Here is a 19,157-nt window from a genome sequence, read left to right on the forward strand (position 1 = left end):
AGAAGAAAGAAATGTATACATTTGATATGCTGTAGTATTGGTATAATTGCTTATTGAAGTTACATTTTAGCATATCTGGCATCCTCCTCTCATTTTGTTTTTATGGATATCTATATTTTGCAGCCACTGGCAAGTGCATATGGTCTTGCCAGGGATAGGGATGGTCATTGGGCATGGGCAATTGCCCTTGGTGTGTCACCATCTCCCAGATATCAGCATGCTGCAGTGAGTTCGCACTCTGTTTTTTCTCCACCTTACCCTGCCTTTCAACTTTTTCTTGTTTAGTTTTTGGATGATTGATCATTTTCATATGTCATTCTTTCCAGGTTTTTGTACATGCACAGCTCCATGTATCTGGAGGGGCACTTGGTGGTGGCCGCATGGTAGAAGACAGATCAAGTATTGCAGGTACTTTGCCTCTATATAATTACAGATATACAGTTAAGTGTTTTGTTACATGGTCTATTGGGCCATACTCATTTAGCATAGTAACCAAAATCTCTGAGTAAGAAGCTACTTTCAAAATTAAGTGACTTCCCCCAACCCCCAATGCCCCAGCTTACATATGGCCCTTATATTTCTATCATCTTTAAATATTCGCTCTATTTGTTCCAAACTTTACTGGTTCACCTATAGTGTCATTACATTGTGGATTTGATTTTTGAGGTTAAGAGAATATTAGGATAGGGCAACAACTTATTTACTCTTGAACTTTCCATGGAGTTGCTTTTGCTTTACCAATAGCCAATATTGTGTTTTTTCAAAGGTAAAATGCATCATATATACTTATTTTTATATGGAGAAAGGAATATTTCTATGTAGTACTTAAACTAACCACAAAGTTTTTAAGTAGATGGCTAAGTTACCAAATTTGGTCTCAGGTGTCAACTAGATGAAAGCTAAGTAGAATAAAATGCTAAAATTTAAAGCATATTGATGACATGAGTGATTCTGAGTTTTAGGTTGAGAGGACTGAACTCAACCTTTTTCATACAGGAGTTTAAATCTGCTGAGTTGGTAACCAAATCATGGTATTAAGTTTCTCAGTTCCTTCATTCCAGGATTTTTCCTTATAATTTTGAAAGGTTTAAGTTGAAGCAAATGAGGTGGTATGACTTTAGTACTTCAAATTTCATATGTTGTTCTTGAAACAGACAAAACACTAAGCACTTATTCACGCTTGGGTTTATGCTTAAAGCTCTTTTCCCTTTACATGAAATCAAGACTACAAGTTAGCCATCAGATAAATAACCAACCTAAATTTGAATTGAAGATCAAAAGCCAGTTGTGATAGGAGAAAAATTCAAAATGGGCTTTTATTTCAGAACAAACAGTTCAAAGTTAAGATGGCATCAGAGCTTAACCCTGGCTGATCACTAAATCATTGACTATTGAAGTATATGTTAGAAAATGTGAAAGGAGGTGAGAACACCTTCTCTATATGTTCATTAATTTTCAGAAAAAATAAAGAGCAATAAACTATATACTGCACTCCTAATAACCCTATTATTAAATAATGGAATAATACCCTCAGTAATAGACTTTAACTCTCCACTTAAGCTAAAGCACAAAAATTTTCAATGGCCAACTTGGAATAGAAAAATAAAAACAATTTTTTTTGCACAGAATGTTGAACTAGCAATTTTCTTAAAAGCTTAAGCTTGTAGGATTTAAGCTCATGATGTATATCATGCACTCTAGCACCCTCCCTCATGTGTAGTCTCTTTTGGGCTTACATGTAGGCTTAATAATTTGAGGAAATAAAGTAACCTTTTTTAGCTTAATAAATTAAGGAAATAGATAGTGGTAAGGTTCAAACACACGACCTCTTGCTAAACAAGGCTCTGCTACTATGTTGAACTACCAATTTTCCTAAAAGCTAAACTTGTGGGATTTGGGTTCACTATGTATATCATGCACTCTAACATAGAACATAAAAAAATATATGTCTAAGGGATCTTCTAATTTGACATAAGAAGTAATTAAATTACCTTTCATAATTACTTTTCAAATGAAACGATAATTTGGGAAATTCTACTCTGTTTAACTGTATATTAGGATCTGTAGGTGTATCTATTGGTTTTAACCTTAACATAGTTGTTTGAGTAAATCTTGCTCATATTTACTCCAAGACAAATTGGTCCTTTCTTGCTACAAGTAACCTAAATTCCCAAGAAATATTTAAGTAGCTCTAGGTCTTCAGTTTGAAAAGTCTTTTTTAGTTGCATTTTCAACTCTTCAATCCTACACAAATCATACCAGTATTTTATTAATATAAACAATCAATACCACACTACTTGACCTTATGTTCTTCACATTGGCTAAGTAATTAGAATGACATCTGGAAAAACCTAGAGAGATCAGTATGCTATTAACCTAATCAAACCGAGCCCTATGTTGACTGAGCCAGTGAAATTAACAGGTGCAAAGAATTTAATCTAGCCACAAGCAGAAAGGGGTCAAACTCTATGTATACCCCCTTGGTAACCAGTTGTGTTTTTAACCTTTCAATGGTATCACATGGACAGCATTTGACATCAAAGACCTACTTGTAATCAACAATTTTCTTACATTCTTTTAAGGTAGCTAATACCATGTGCCACACCTGCACAAGACATTCATCTCTTCTTCCAAAAGCAAATTTCCAATCAGGATGAGAAAGAGCCTCATAGTAAACATTAGTAATAGCAATACCAAATAGAGAAATAAGAAAAAATTGAACAAGAGAAAATAACTAAGCAAAACCTAGGTGGTTAACAAGAAAGTGTTGAGTGGTAGTTATTATACCTTTTCAAAGAACAATACAAAGATTAGCATTATATGAGGCTATGGATTTACTAGTTGGAGAAAAACCTCTATCAGAAGTTGGCCTTCGAACAATGGGCTACTCATCTGGAGGAGTAATCTCCCTTGCAGCCACCTTTTTTTTTCACTTTGACCTGTAAAGGTTTCTTAGACACAAGAAATGCGAACTGGTGACATCCTAGTTTGGGCATAAGAGTAATGGGTGGATGAATAGGACTAAGGGAAGAAAATAGTTGTGTTGAGATTTGACCTTTTAGAGGAGAAAAAGGAATAAGTTAAAAGAGGTTACATTTTCATTGACTAGGTATATATTTGAAGTAGGATAAAAACGTTTGTAACCTTTTTCAGTGTTGGAATACCAAAGGGAGACACACTTGTAGCTCGAGGGGAAGTTTATCTGAACCTACAACCACATTGTACACAAAGCAGACAATTAAATACTTGAAGGGGAAGACAAAACTGTGGAAGATTGGATATAAAATAGAATATGGCCAATACTAAGAATAGTAAAGTGAGAAAGGATTAAAAAGAAAACAAGCAGTAAGAATAGCATATCCCTAAAACCTTTTCAGAACTTGCATATGGAAAAGAAGTGAATGGGAAACTTCCAAAAGATGTTTGTTTCTATGCTTAGCCATCTCATTTTGTTATGGAGTGTAAGAGCAGGATGATTAATAATTCCATTAATTTCATAAACTTTGCAATAGAAGAATATGAAGTTTTTAGAGCATTATTTGAATGAAAATTTTGAGTAGGCACACAAAAATGAGTTTTTATTCCTTTGGAAAAAGACTAAAGGGAATTTTTGATTTGTCTCTAACTACAACTAAGTGACTCTAGACTAATCATCAATAAAAATTAAAAAATACTTAAGGTATGTGTCATTTGTAGGAGGAAATTTGGTAACTTGGAGGAGTGAGAAACAAAATGTGGTCTTAGTGTCTAGCGCAGAAGCTGAATATTGTGTGCCCCATCATGCAACAAGGGAACTTACTTGGCTAAGAATTCTCTTAAGCGAGCTTGGGTTTGGTCCCAAAAAACCTATGATCCTCTTTGGTGATGACATGATAGCTATTGAGATTGCAAATAATCCAATGCAACATGATCGAACTAAGCATATTGAACTTGACAGGAACTACATCAAGGACAACCTAGATTCTGGCATGATAAAGGTTCCCTACATCAAGAGTGCAGATCAGTTGGATGATATGATGACTCATGCTGTTATTAGTGGTCTATTCTATGCATCATTATCCAGGTTGGGCATGTGTGATATTTATGCACCAACTTGAGGGGGAGAGTCGGCTGTGTATAGTTGTTCATTGATACCTTACATCAAATACAAGAGAGGGATACATAGAATATACAACTATAACAGCTGTTAATACACGGCTATATCAACTGTGAGAAGATCCCTTAAAATCAATACAGCCGTAACAACTATAACAGTTGCGAGAATATCTCTTAAAATTAGGGATTTACATGGCTAAATCTAAAAAATAAAAAATATAGTCAGATCCCACCTTATTTGAGGTCATATATTTACCAAATTAAAACTAAATATCTCATAATTAAATAGGATAATAGGTCAACCAAATCTGGTCATTAAAACCAAATTTCCACATCTTACAAAATGGGAAAAAGGAAAAAAAATTATTCTATTGTAGGCTTAGACTTACTTCACTAAATCAACCACTAATTACAGGAAATAAGTACTCAGTCAACTCCACTGAAAAAGAAACAAATCCAAATTAAATCCCATCTAGTAAAGGCTATATAATCTGGCAATTACTGCATAGATATTCTCCAACAAAAAGGACAAGCAATTTTTCAAGAGAAAAAATTGGGGACATCCAAAAAGAAACAGAACTCTAAAACAAGTACAAAGTGAAAATACAGCTGAATGCCCATCATAAGCCAAAATGAAAAAATGGTAGTCTATATGTTATGCTTTTATTTAACTCTGAAAATGCAATAATCAATATACAGTATGAATTGAGTAAATTAACTTGTGGATTATGTTTTTCCTCTGAAAATGACCCCAGAGGTGCTGAGCTCCAGGCAGTTTCACTACTTGTCTGTTAACCTCAAACTCTACTGGATGATGACTACCCTTTCCAATGGATATGGGAGAAATGATCAAACTCCACTAAAACAAAGCCAAGAGGAATAAAAATCTGGTTTCTCAAAAGAGGTGCCCATGTTATGTACATTTGTATTCCCTTGTGCAAATATCTCATTTTCCATTAGAATTCTCATTTTTTTGCCCTATTATTATGCTGTACATAGGGTCAATGGCTTGACATGATAAAAGGAGAATAATTAGTTGAAACTATAGTTATTCTCATGCTAGCTATGCCCCTTCTAATATCTTACATAGAAGTAGGTCAAACACTAAATTGCCCTTTCTTTTTTTGTTTGTCTCTTGGAATCACAATCTAGAGTCAAATTTACAATTTATTGTTTTCTATTAAAAAAAAAAAGAAATCTATATTCTAGAAGGGAAGTCAAAATATACAATTTCTTTGAGTTTGATGACTATATTGTGTATGTGTGTATATATACATGCTATTAGAAAAGATAAACAACATAGCAAAATGTTTTATATTTTAATATATGATTTTAGAACAAGAGTTATAGGTTTCTTGGAGTTTCTAATATGAATTAAATATTACATGATATTTATTCTACGTAATTGACATTACCTTGTTTTCTGTTAAATTATAACCTAATCATGAATAATGTTTCTTCATGGTGCAATCCACTTATTGGAGCGGAAGAAAACATGACTAAGAAGGAGAATAAGGGTGCTAAGTTGAGCTAATATTATAGGTGGAACACCTAGACCTTGATCCAAAAGAGAGACTGGAATTGCAATTAAAGATGAAATTTATTCACAGTTTGCAAAAAAGAAAAGGTACTGGCTACAAGCTTGGGCACCCTTTTATAAGAAGGTGAGATGCCATAAATAGTGAAGCTCATCACTCTTTGAGTTGGAGAGCTCTTATTTTGTCATAAGAGAAAAATAGCTAAAACAACTAATTTATCCTTAAGTGATTACCAGATTCATGAAAGAAATCACATGACATACCGAGATCACTTATTCACAAACTAAACACTTAAATAAGATTCCAAGCTTCAAAACAAAAGCACTGGAATAGCTGCAATCCTGAATGTTCTCTTTAATAAGGTCGCCCTTGCCAGGCTCTTCGCATATAACTCTTCCCCATTCTGCTGGAGCACAGCTATGGGACGATTGAAGTAATGAGGCCTCTTGGCTTTCTCCAATGTGTTTCTTTGAGATGTTCACTTACCTTCAGCAAGATGAACCTTAACATTATCTGCATCCGTCCCTCCAAGTGACAGGAGGCTTAAACTCTAGTTAGTATCTTGCCACTTGGAGTAACTATTATCTGGTGTAGACAATGAGCATTGCAAATATCCAGTATGTTGACAAAATTTGGAACCTTTAATGTGTTTACACTACCATAATCTCTTCAAAATCTTCACAAGGTCCAATATTTTTGCACTCAGCTTATTGTTTTTGATTGCCAGTTGCCTCTCCAGGATTAAATCAGCCCACATAGTCATCAAAATTCAGTAAATTGTGGGAATCTGCTTGACACTTTTTTGTAAACTTCAGTGGACTATGACATAAGGAATTTCCTTTTCATAATGAGGGATAGAAATTCTTTTGCATTGCTGTGGTGTTAGATTATTATAACCTTTTGCAGTTACTAAATGGTTCCAAATAAATTTTCAAATACATTCTGGTTTTTTCCCGTTTCCTCTTTTATTCTGCCTCTAGTGCTGCAATCTTCAGCAATTCATGTTTCTTTACAAAGGTCTAACCTCACATCTTCTCTGTGTAGTGTTAGATACTGCTGCTGGCGTCTGGTGTGACACGAAGGCCATTGTTACAAGTGCAAGAGCAGGTAGGTACAGTGCTAATGCAACTGGTGGAGACACTTCATTTGAATTGATTAGACGCTGTAGACATGCAGCTGCTGCAGTTGGTGATTTGGTCTATGTTTATGGTGGATTACGTTGTGGTAAGAAATGAACCTAATTTGCTAAATACTTATCAGGATTCATACTTCATTGTTCAGTAACAATGCTGCCAGCTATTTGCTTATATATGCATTTTGTGTTCTAATGGCCAAGCCTATTCTTAATTTATGGACTCTAATTTATAGCAGTAAATGCTACAAATTTAAGTTTCTGCCTCGCTATAAGACATCAATAAGAATAATGGTTATGATTCGATGTGTGGCTTTTGAATTTTAGATCTATACACCTTTTAGGGTTTTTTTATACCTAATTTTTCATTGTGATGCTGAGTTTCTAGCTACAGTCCTAAGGTTTACATAATAAGACAAGATTTATATTTGAGCTTGGGCCATGAAAGTTCACACTTGTCTTGGAGCTGTACGCGTTGTTGCTTTGTTAAAAAAATTTCACGTTCATGAAGATTGTCTATTGCTTGCAAATGTTTGGACCATTATGCCTGATAAATGAGAAGGGTGATTGAGAATTTTCTCCTTTTTTGTCTTTGGCTAACTCAATTCCTTTATTTATGTAGACATCTTTAGAGGATATAATTAACTGTTGCGAGTGGTATTATGATAGCATTTTTTGGCGATCTTGTTGTTATAGTGGAAACTTAATTCACAGTTCAAGATCAAGGTGCCTGATGGTAGCAAGTTCATCCCTTGGATTTTCCGAACATCATATACTTATTGGTTGAAATGATAAGGGTGAAAATGTCAATATCAACAGAAATATAGATGGTTCAACTTTATAGAAAGGTCGATGAAGATATCAATAACGATATTAGAAAAAATGAAAGAAATCACCGAAATTGACCTCAAAACATGGAAATTTTGAAAAATGATAAAACAATTAATAATGCACAAATTAAGTTACTTCTTTTTATTTAATTTTTATATATGCATTATAAAATTGGTGTCATGACTCAACAATATAATGTGTGCTAATAACAAGAAAGACTGTAAAGTGAATATTAAAATTGATGTGGAAATGAAAATTTTATTTCATTGAATTTTAATATTTGGAAACATATTATGTTTAATACCAATATAGTGACCTTGAAGAAGAGGAGGATTGAAGAATAATAGGTAAAAATTATACTTCTTAATTCTTATGTACAGAGTTACATACATACACACACATACACACACACACACACACACACACATATATATATATACAAAAATCCTAGAACCTAAATTAGGGACTTTCTTAACTCAATTACAACAAAATCCCTTTGATTACGAGATTGTCTAATTCTCTATTCAGAATCACATCTTTCCTAATTTCAATCTTCCACACCCTCCCTCCAACTGGTGAATAGATGTTTTCCATTCCCAACTTGGATATGCTTACTTGAAACTTTGTACTGCTTGAACCTTTTGTGAGTATATCTATCTGCAAGTTGGTAATCAGTAGATACATAAGGGGTACAAATTAATCCACTGTCTAGTTTCTCTTTGATAAAATGCTAGTCAATTTATCTGTGTTTCGTTCAATCGTGTTGCACTGGATTATGTGCAATACTGATTGCAAATTTATTGTCACGGTAAAGTCTCATTAGCCCATCCCATGTTTTTCATTACCTTTGCAAATCTTTGAAACCACACCCTTGAAGATTGTTTTAACCCATATAGAGCTTCCTTTGGTTTACACACCTTTTTAGTGGCTAGGTCATTGCCAAATCCAGGAGGAATTTCCATGAAAATTTCTTTTTCCAAGTCTCCATGCAAAAATGCATTTTTGACATTTAACTATTGTAGATCCCAATTGTAGTTAGTTGTTAATGATAATAGAATTCTTACAGTATTCATCTTTGCAACTGGTGCAAATGTTTTTAGATAATCCACACCATATGTCTGAGTGTATCCCTTGGCTACCAATCCCGCTTTATACCTCTTTAATGATCCATCTGCTTTATACTTAATGGTATAAACCCATTTGCATCTAAATGGTCTTTTTCCTATAGGCAAATCTACCAACTCCCAAGTTTTATTTTTCTCCAAGGCCTTCATTTCTGCATTCATGGCTTGTTTCCAATTTTCATCAAATAAAGCCTTAGATAGAGTGGTAGGAATATAGATATTGTTCAAACTTGTAAGAAAACTCTTATAGAACTGAGACAACCTTTTGAATGATACAACATGGGAAAGTGGATGCAAAGGACGCTTAGTACATTCTCTCTTTCCTTCCTGATGGCAATAGGAAGCTCAAGTTCTGGCTTAATTTGTAAGGGAGGATGAGAAAACGTTACCTAATTTCTAGAAGCCGGTTCAGATTCTTAGACTTGTATAAGTTTAGGGACTGCATCTTTCTTCCTTGAGTATACTTTGCCAATCATTCGATTCTTCGTAGGCTCAATGGGTGACAACTCAAGTTTAGGGACGGGTAAAGAGGCAGACGGTACAAGTACTAGACTAATGACTTTAGGAGGGTTAATGAAAAAGGGATCAATGAAATAGGAATCCCAATCCTTGTCTTCCTTGAAGAAATTCTTCCCTTGAAGATAAGAAGCGGGAAAATAAGACTCACTTTCATTGAAGGTAACATCCATTGAGAGAAAAAAAATTTTGAATTGTGGATGGTAACACTTATATCCCTTTTGAGTTGAGGAATATCTCACAAAAATAAATTTGACTGCTCTTGGGTCCAATTTTCCCCCGCTTGGAGTGTGAACAAAATGAGATGGTTTGTGGTTCTCATATTAGGATAGAAAGATGAGAGTACTTCCATGGGACTTTTGAAACAGAGGACTCTGAAAGGTAATCGGTTTATGAGATGTGTGGTAGTGAGGACGACTTGCCCCCAGTAAGATTCAGACACATGATTTGGGAACAAAAAGGCTCGAGTTGTATCAAGTAGGTGATCATTTTTCTTCTCAGTAACTCCATTTTGTTGAGGGTTGTTGATACATGATGATTCATGAATTATACCCTCATGTCGAAAGTATGGAGTTAAGACTTGATTGAAATAGTCTTTGGCATTATTGGACCGAAACCTCTTAATAGTGACGCCAAAATGGTCTTTTTGCCATGTTATGAAAATTTGGAAGAACAATACTCACATCAGATTTATGTTTAAGTAAGAAAATCCAAGAGACCCTCGTACAATCATCGATGAAAAACACAAACTAACGTGCACCAGATATATTAAGGATAGAGGAAGGACCCCAAATATCATCATGAATTAAATGAAAAGGTTTTGAACTTCTTTTATTATTGATGGGAAAGGGTTAACGCTTGTGTTTAGCAAGTTCACATACATCACAATGGAAGCTCTCAACATCTAATTTACTAAATAAGGAAGGAAACAAAAACTTAAAGAATTCGAAATGATGGATGTCCAAGCCTACGATGATGAAGCCAAATTTTTTTCTTTATTTAAAAGATACTACTCTGAAAGGAAAGATATAGATGATTCGCTTGGTGTCTCAAGGTAGTATTGCCTGTTTCATTCCTTAGCAAGTCTAATCATCTTCCCTAAGTCTTGGTCCTAAAATACACAATAAGTGGGGAAAAAGGTCATAATGCAACCCAAATTTTGTGTAAGCTTTTGTATAGAAACAATATTAATGGACAACTTTGGAACTTGGAGCACATTTCGGAGTGCGAGTGTAGGATTAATTTGGACATCTCCTATACTTGCAACAATGGTTAAGGAACCATCTGCTATGGCTATTGTCCTATTGTTGGACAAAGGTTATAGTTTTTAAATTGGTGTGACGAATGGATCATGTGATCTGTGGCGCCTAAATCTATAAATCATGATTTGACAAAGGTTTCATCTGAGACTTTTAATCCAATGGAAATAGGAAACTTACTTGAAAACGCCAATGAGCAGGTACCTAAAGGTTTCTCAAGAGTTCCCGACAAAGTTCTTATTTTTTCAATCTCCTCTTGATTGAATCTACCTTATTCCAGGGATTTTTCTTCATTTGGTTGAGTAGAGGACAAGTTTGTGTGCCCATTATTCCTCTATTGTCCTACATTGTAACCCCATTTTTTGCTTGATGTAGTTGGCTTACCATGAAGTTTCTATCATTTTTCATGTGTATGTCTAGGTTTCTAACAGTGAGTGCACCTTAAGTTATCCTTGTTATCACGGTTTGGAGCCTTTGACCGTTCAGTCTTTTTGTTATCAGTAGTGTTAGCCTTTTGATCATTGCCTTTGTTAGCAACCATAGTTGAGCCTTCCATATTCTGAACTTCAAGCATGACACTTCTACTCAAATAATGAGGATAGTCTCATTCAAAGTTGAAAGCTCTTTGCTAAATATTTGAACTCGAACTTGGTCAAACTCAGCATTAAGACCAACTAAGAAATCATAGACTCGATCGTTTTCGATGTAGTTTTTTAGGATTGCTGCATCCTCAAGGCATTTTGTCTCAATACATCGATAGTGATCAACATATTGACATACTCTGTGACTGTCTTCTTTCCTTATTTAGTTGCTCTAATCTTAGCTTTTATTTTGTACACTTGGGCTGCATCTAGTGTCTTTGAGTATGTCTGATGAACTGCATCCCAAATGTCTTTAGCAGTTGTCAAGAACATACAAGTGTCACTAATTTCAGGTGTCATGGAGTTCCATAACCATGCCATAATCATTGAGTCTTCTTCATCTCAGGTATCAAACCGAGAGTCTTCTCTGCTTGGTCCAATTCCCAAGAGGTGACTTAATTTTCCTTTTCCCTTCAAAAAGATATGAACAAGCTATGACCATTTCAGATAATTCTTACCATTAACTTTGTATATCGCTTGAATATTCTACAATTCTCCTGTGTTATGAGTGGTAATCACTCCTTCAAAAGGATTGATGAAAGTAGTAGTTTGTGATACCTTAGACATTTTTCCTTTTTTGTTTGTTTGTTTGTTTTATATATATATATATATATATATATATATATATATATATATATATATAACTATAATGCTTAAATAGCCAAACTTAAAGACCTAACCTTAAGAGCCTTTTGTCACGGACTTAGTCGTTTACTAAGCTCGTGCGACAGTTAGACAAGTCAAGACACTTGATCTTGCTAAGTCAGCCTTACTCCCAATGCTTAGCTTGCTAGGTTAAGACACTCGCAACTCGGAAGTTGTAAAAGGTGTAGTAGGCAACTCTTAAAGAATAGAAGCTCTTATTATTCAAGGAAGCCTTTACAAGTGCTTTGAAGACTCACTTGCTTTGTCCCTTGGCCAAATGAGGCCCTCACCTATTTATAGGCACCAATGGAACTCTTTGGAACCTTGGAGGGTTCCTTACAATTCAAGAATATTCTAGAATGTCTTACATCATTCTATGTACAAGCCTATGTACAAGAGACCTCTAGAATTCTCTAGAAAGCCCTGGACTCCTCTCATGCCTTCCATCATAATGTAGAGATGTGTGGACTTCTCTAGGCATTTCTAGAATCTTCCACACTCTTCCCACCAATGGCTAAGTGTAGGAGTCTCCAGAAGCTTCTTGGGCTCTATATAAACCCATGGGGAGGCTCATTTGAAGCATCCTGTGACACTCTCCTCCACCTAAGTCGTAGACATCCTCGTCGCACCTTTTGCCTGGAACTGCTCAATGTGCTCCTAGAACTGCCATAGTGCATCTGCTGGCTCCCAGCTAGCCTCACTTTCTGGTAGTCCCTTCCATTTCACTAAGTACTCCGTAGTAGGAGGCACACCTCGTCTCCTGATGACTCGGTCTGCAATGATGTGTTCCACCTCCTTGTCATAGGAAGTCACAACCGCTGTAGGTGATCTCTTAGAAAACCCTCGGCTTGGATCATCCTTGTCTTCGTGATATGGTTTCAAGTAACTTACGTGGAAGACGGGATGAATTTTCAACCTTGGTGGTAACTCAACCCTATAGGACACCTTGCCGACCTTCCCAAGTATGGGGAAGGTCCTTCATAACTCCTCACAAGGCCCTTATGCACCGGCCTTAGGGATTTGAATTGTTGAGGAAGGAGCTTGACAAGCACCATGTCTCCGACCTTGTACTCTGTGTGATGTCGCTTCTTGTCTGCACATTTCTTCATTTTCTTAGCGGCCTTGTCCAAGTATGAGCGTGCTATGTCAGTTTGCTCGTGTCACCCCTTTGCGAACTTGAAAGCCGCTGGACTTCTCCCCATATAGCCTATCGTTAGAGTGTGAGGAGTTAACGGTTGCTGCCCTGTGGCTAGCTCGAACAGGCTCTTATTGGTTGCCTCACTCCTTTGCAGGTTGTATGAAAACTAGGCTATGTCTAGCAGTTTAGCCCAATCTTTCTGGTTGGCACTCACAAAGTGCCTCAAGTATAGCTCCAGTAAGGTATTCACCCTCTCAGTTTGCCCATCCATCTGTGGGTGAAAGCTTGTGGAGAAGTGAAGCTCCAAACCCATAAGCTTGAAGAGCTCCGCCCAAAACTTCCTAATGAATTGTGGGTCACGATCACTAATGATATACTTAGGCAACCCCCAATACTTGACTACGTGCTTTAAGAATAGCCTTGCCGTCTCTTCCGCGGTGCAGTCAGTTGGGGCTGCTATGAAGGTTGCATACTTAGAGAACCTGTCCACTACTACTATGATAGAGCCGTTGTCCTCCGACTTGGGTAGCCCGATGATGAAGTCCATGGTGACGCTATCCTATGGGCGCTCTGCTATCGGTAGTGGTTCCAACAGGCCTTTAGGTTGTCGTTGCTCCACTTTGTCTTGTTGGCACACAAGACAAGTCCTCACATAGACCACAACTTCATCCCGTATTTGAGGCCAATAGTAAGCTAACTTAAGTAGTGCCCTCGTGCATCGTTGCCCGGGGTGCCCAGCCCACTTGATGTCATGGCACTCCTTAATCAGATTCCGCCTTATGTTCCCCCACTTAGGCACATAGAGTCGTCTTCCCTTAGTGTAGAGTAGGTCGTCCTCCACCCAAAACCGCTTAGTCTTTCCTTCATGAGCCAGGGCGATGAGGCTCTTAGCCACTAGATCATGTTGCAGTCCCTCTCTTAGAAGATACATTATGTCTCCTTGGGACTGGCTCGTTATGGATGCTAACTCCGCTTTTCGGCTTAGAGCGTCGGCCACATGATTAGCACTTCCTGGCTTATACTCCAGCGTATAGTCGAACTCGGCTAGGAAGTCTTGCCACCTAGCTTGCTTAAGACTTAGCTTCTTCTGTGTTTGGAAGTAGCTAGTGGCAACGTTATCGGTCTTCACTATGAAGTGAGACCCTAGAAGATAGTGCCTCTAGGACGATGGCGGTCATCTCATTTTCTTGCACCGTGTAACGCCTCTCAGTGTCATTTAGCTTGCGACTCTAGAAGGCGGTCGGGTGCCTTTCTTGCATAAGGACTCCCCCTATAGCGAAGTCTGAGGCATCTGTGTGTACCTCAAAAACCTTGGTGTGGTCGGGTAGTGCCAACACCGGCTCCTCAGTCACAACCTTCTTTAGATCCTCAAAGGCTTGTTGGCACCTTTCGTCCCATTCCCATGTCTTGTTCTTCTTAAGAAGATCAGTGAGTGAAGCTGCCTTTGCCAAATTGCCCTTGATGAACCGCCGATAGTAATTAACTAAACCAAGGAAAGATCTGAGTTGAGGTACCTTGGTTGGTGGATCCCATTCCTGGATGGCTTTTACCTTGCTATCATCCATCATCAGTTTGCCATCTCTGATGCGATGCCCTAGGAAGCTCACTTCTTCCTTAGCAAATGAGCACTTCTCCTTCTTCACATATAACTCGTTCTGCCTTAGGATCTTGAAGACCTTCCTTAAATGCTCTACGTGCTCCTTTAGGGTGTTACTGTAGATGACTATGTCATCCAGGTATACCACCATGAACTTGTCTTAGTAAGGGTGGAAGATCTTGTTCATGAGGGTGCAGAACGTTGTTGGGGCATTGGTCAGTCCAAAAGGCATCGCTAAGAACTCGAATGAGCCATACCTGGTCACACATGTGGTATTTAGCTCGTCCCATTCCGTAATCCTGACTTGGTAGTAGCCTGACCTTAAGTCCAGCTTCGTGAAATATCTCGCCCTACCAAGTTGATCGAACAAGTCAGCTGTTGAATATAATGTATGTATAATATACTATCTTTCCTTGTTAATATAGGTCACATGTATGGTAGTTAGGACTCCTAGCCTTGTATATATATATCTCTCAATTGTAAGTAGAGATTACAATGAATGAGAATAAGGTTTTTCTCCTCTCTCTCTCTCTCTCTCTCTCTCAACATGGTATCAGAGCCAAAGGAGAAAACCTAATTTTTTCGGTTTAGCCGTGTACTCAATTCCGACGAACCGTCCAGTGACCGTGTTTTCACTCCGGTCCCCTCACTCTCTTTCCGAACCACCTCGGACAACCTCATCGCCGTCGGATCTCCACCACGCCGGCAACCTTTTCCGGCGACCTTTTTTTCGGGCAAAGACCACATATTCCGAACCGCCGGAGGCTGATCTACACGCCAGTGGAAACCCCACCGGCAACCGGCATCTCACGCGCCCCCACGCGTCGCCCTTCTCCTCCGGACTCTCACCCACGCGCCGGCGCGTGACGGCGCGTGGCTCACTTTCCGGCCACTTCCGACACCTCTCCAGGCTCGTCCGGCGCCGTCTTGGCCTTCTAGCCCTCCGGCAGTCCTCCCCGAGCCCTGCATCTCCATTTTTTCCCTGTTTTTGGCTTTCTTGCCATTCCGGCCACCTCCGACAGGGCTCCCCCTCCATCCCCGAGGCTTGGGTGCTGCTTCTCTTCCTCTCCAGGCACGTCACAACCTTTTTTTCTCCATTGATTGCACCTCTCACAGCCGTGGTTTCACTGTTTTTCTCTCTCCGCCGAAATCTGAACCCATCTTAGGGCTCTCTTCGATCCAAATACGTGAATATGACCACCAAAAATCAGATCTTTACGTCTGTTCTCTCTGGATCTCCTCTGATTACCTCAGAGAAATTGGTTGGCAGTGAGAATTATCTCTCCTGGTCTGCCTCTGTTGAACTTTGGTTTATGGGTCAAGGATATGAGGATCACTTGGTTACCCAGGAGGCAGATATCCCTGAGGTTGACCGCGTACAGTGGAGGAAGATAGATGCACAGTTGTGTAGTGTATTATGGCAATCGGTTGATCCCCGGATTCTTCTTCATCTTCAGGCCTATAAAACTTGTTTTAAATTTTGGACTCAGGCCAAAGGATTATACACGAATGATATCCAGCGTCTTTATAAGGTGGCTTCTGCTATTGTCCATCTCAGCCAACAGGACTTGGATCTATCTACTTATATTGGTCAGATTACCTCTCTTAAGGAGCAGTTCTTGACTGTGATGCCTCTTACTCCTGATGTTGGGGCTCAACAAACACAGCATGACAAGTTCTTCATGGTCCTTACTCTTATTGGCCTCCATCCGGATCTTGAGCCTATTCGTGATCAGATTCTTGGTAGTTCATCAGTTCCGTCCTTGGATGATGTGTTTGCTTGCCTCCTCCGTATCTCGTCCACTCAGACTTTGCCATCTGATAGCGCTTCAGATTCTTCTGTGTTAGTTTCTCAAACTACCTCTCGAGGAGGATGCAGTGGTACCCGAGGTAGAGGCCAACGTCCTCATTGCACCTATTGCAATAAACTTGGCCACACTCGCGATCGTTGCTATCAGTTACATGGAAGACCTCCTCGCACTGCCCATATGGCCCAGTCCTCTGATTCTCCGCTTCCTCAGCCTCCGAGCTCCTCCGCATCTCAGACATCTCAGGCTTCTATTGCCTCTGTTGCCCAGCCTGGTAATGCCTCTGGCTGCCTTACCCACACATCTTCTCTTGGACCCTGGATTCTAGATTCTGGAGCATCTGATCACCTATCTGGTAATAAGGATATTTTCTCCTCTATTACTACTACCTCTGATTTACCTACTGTTACCTTAGCTAATGGTTCTCAAACTGTGGCTAAAGGTATTGGTTTGGCCCTTCCTCTGCCTTCTCTACCTCGCACTTCTGTCCTTTATACTCCTGAATGTCCTTTTAATCTTATTTCCATCAGCAAAATCACTCGTACTCTTAATTGCTCTATTACCTTTTCTGATAAATTTGTGACCTTGTAGGACCGGAGTACGGGGAAGACGATTGGCATAGGACGTGAGTCTCAAGGCCTCTATCACCTCACCTCAGATTCATCTCCTGCAGTTTGCATTTCCACTGATGCTCCTTTCCTCATTCACAATCGTTTGGGCCACCCTAGTCTCTCCAAGTTCCAGAAGATGGTTCCTCGTTTTTCAACTTTGTCGTCGCTTCCGTGTGAGTCATGTCAGCTTGGGAAACATACTCGTGTCTCGTTCCCAAAGCGTTTGAATAATCGGGCAAAGTCTCCTTTTGAGCTTGTCCACACTGATGTTTGGGGTCCTTGTCAGACTGCGTCTACTTTAGGATTTCAGTATTTTGTCACTTTCATTGATGACTATTCTCGATGTACTTGGTTATTTTTAATGAAAAATCGAGCTGAGTTATTCTCTATTTTCCAGAAATTTTATACTGAAATCCAAACCCAGTTCAATATTTCTATTCGTGTGTTACGCAGTGACAATGCCAGAGAATATTTTTCAGCCCAATTTACTTCGTTTATGTCTCATCATGGGATTCTTCATCAGTCTTCTTGTGCTCATACTCCTCAACAAAATGGGGTAGCTGAACGCAAGAATCGACATCTTGTTGAGACAGCTCGTACTCTCCTCCTCCATAGTCATGTTCCTTTTCGCTTTTGGGGGGACGCTGTTCTTACCGTTTGTTATTTGATTAATCGTATGCCCTCCTCTGTCTTACACGATCAGATTCCTCACTCCCTTCTTTTCCCTGACCAACCACTTTATTTTCTTCCTCCTCGTGTCTTTGGTTGTACTTGCTTTGTTCATATTCTCACTCCTGGACAGGACAAGCTTTCCGCCAAAGCCATGAAGTGCCTCTTCTTGGGATATTCCAGACTTCAGAAGGGTTATCGTTGTTATTCCGTTGAGACTCATCGGTACTTTATCTCCGCTGATGTCACCTTCTTTGAGGACTCACCATTCTTTTCCACCACTTCTGAGTCTCTTCCTGTTTCTGAAGTCTTGCCCATTCCCATTGTCTCCCCACCTGATGCTATGCTCCCTCGACCACTTCAGGTTTATCATCGTCGCCCTCGTGTCGTTGCTCCTCTCCCTTTTCCTGAGGCACCTGCTGACTCACTTCCTATCCCTTCGGCTTCACCTGCCCCAACTCTGCCTTCTCCTAATGACTTACCTATTGCTGTTCGGAAAGGTACTCGCTCTACTCATAATCCTCATCTTATTTACAATTTTTTGAGTTATCATCGATTATCTTCACCCTATTCTGCTTTTGTTTCTGCTATATCCTCTGTTTCTCTTCCAAAGAGCACCCATGAAGCTCTTTCCCATCCAGGCTGGCGACAGGCAATGGTGGATGAAATGGCTGCTCTGCACTCTAATGGCACTTGGGATCTTGTTGTTTTACCCTCTGGTAAATCTACAGTTGGTTGTCGTTGGGTCTATGCAGTTAAGGTTGGTCCTGATGGTTAGGTTGATCGCCTTAAGGCCCGTTTAGTTGCTAAAGGCTATACTCAAGTTTATGGTTCTGATTATGGTGACACATTCTCCCCTGTTGCCAAGATGACTTCTGTCCGCTTGCTTCTGTCCATGGCTGCTATGTGTTCTTGGCCTCTTTATCAGTTGGATATTAAAAATGCCTTCCTTCATGGTGATCTTGCCGAGGAAGTTTATATGGAGCAACCTCCTGGTTTTGTTGCTCAGGGGGAGTCTGGTTTAGTGTGCAGGTTACGCCGTTCTCTATATGGCTTGAAACAATCTCCTCGAGCATGGTTTAGCCGTTTTAGTTCTGTTGTTCAAGAGTTTGGCATGCTTCGCAGTACAGCAGAGCATTCAGTTTTTTATCATCATAACTCCTTGGGGCAGTGTATTTATCTGGTTGTTTATGTGGACGACATCGTCATTACAGGCAGTGATCAGGATGGTATTCAGAAACTAAAGCAACATCTTTTTACCCACTTTCAGACCAAAGACTTGGAGAAACTCAAGTATTTCTTGGGAATTGAGATAGCTCAATCCAGTTCTGGTGTGGTCCTTTCCCAAAGGAAGTATGCTTTAGACATCCTGGAAGAAACCGGTATGTTAGACTGTAAACCGGTAGACACACCTATGGATCCGAATGTCAAACTTATACCAGGACAGGGGGAGCCTTTAAGAGACCCCGGGAGATATCGACGGCTCATAGGTAAATTGAACTATCTCACCATTACTCGTCCAGACATTTCTTTTCCTGTGAGTGTTGTTAGTC

At 39.2% G+C, this 19,157-nt stretch overlaps 1 protein-coding gene across 2 annotated transcripts in view; it reads left to right on the forward strand.

Annotated features, from left to right (window-relative positions):
- LOC100245661 (serine/threonine-protein phosphatase BSL3) overlaps positions 1 to 19,157 on the forward strand; it is a 103,400-nt gene that overhangs the window by 23,895 nt on the left and 60,348 nt on the right. For both annotated transcript variants that reach the window (XM_059741533.1, XM_002262810.5), the window contains exons 8-10: positions 124 to 225; positions 327 to 408; positions 6,678 to 6,857. In XM_059741533.1, coding sequence (XP_059597516.1) covers positions 124 to 225; positions 327 to 408; positions 6,678 to 6,857 — 364 coding nt within the window. The remainder of the gene's footprint in view (positions 1 to 123; positions 226 to 326; positions 409 to 6,677; positions 6,858 to 19,157) is intronic.

This window comes from Vitis vinifera, chromosome 13 (assembly GCF_030704535.1).
Source record: "Vitis vinifera cultivar Pinot Noir 40024 chromosome 13, ASM3070453v1".
Classification (NCBI taxonomy): domain Eukaryota; kingdom Viridiplantae; phylum Streptophyta; class Magnoliopsida; order Vitales; family Vitaceae; genus Vitis; species Vitis vinifera.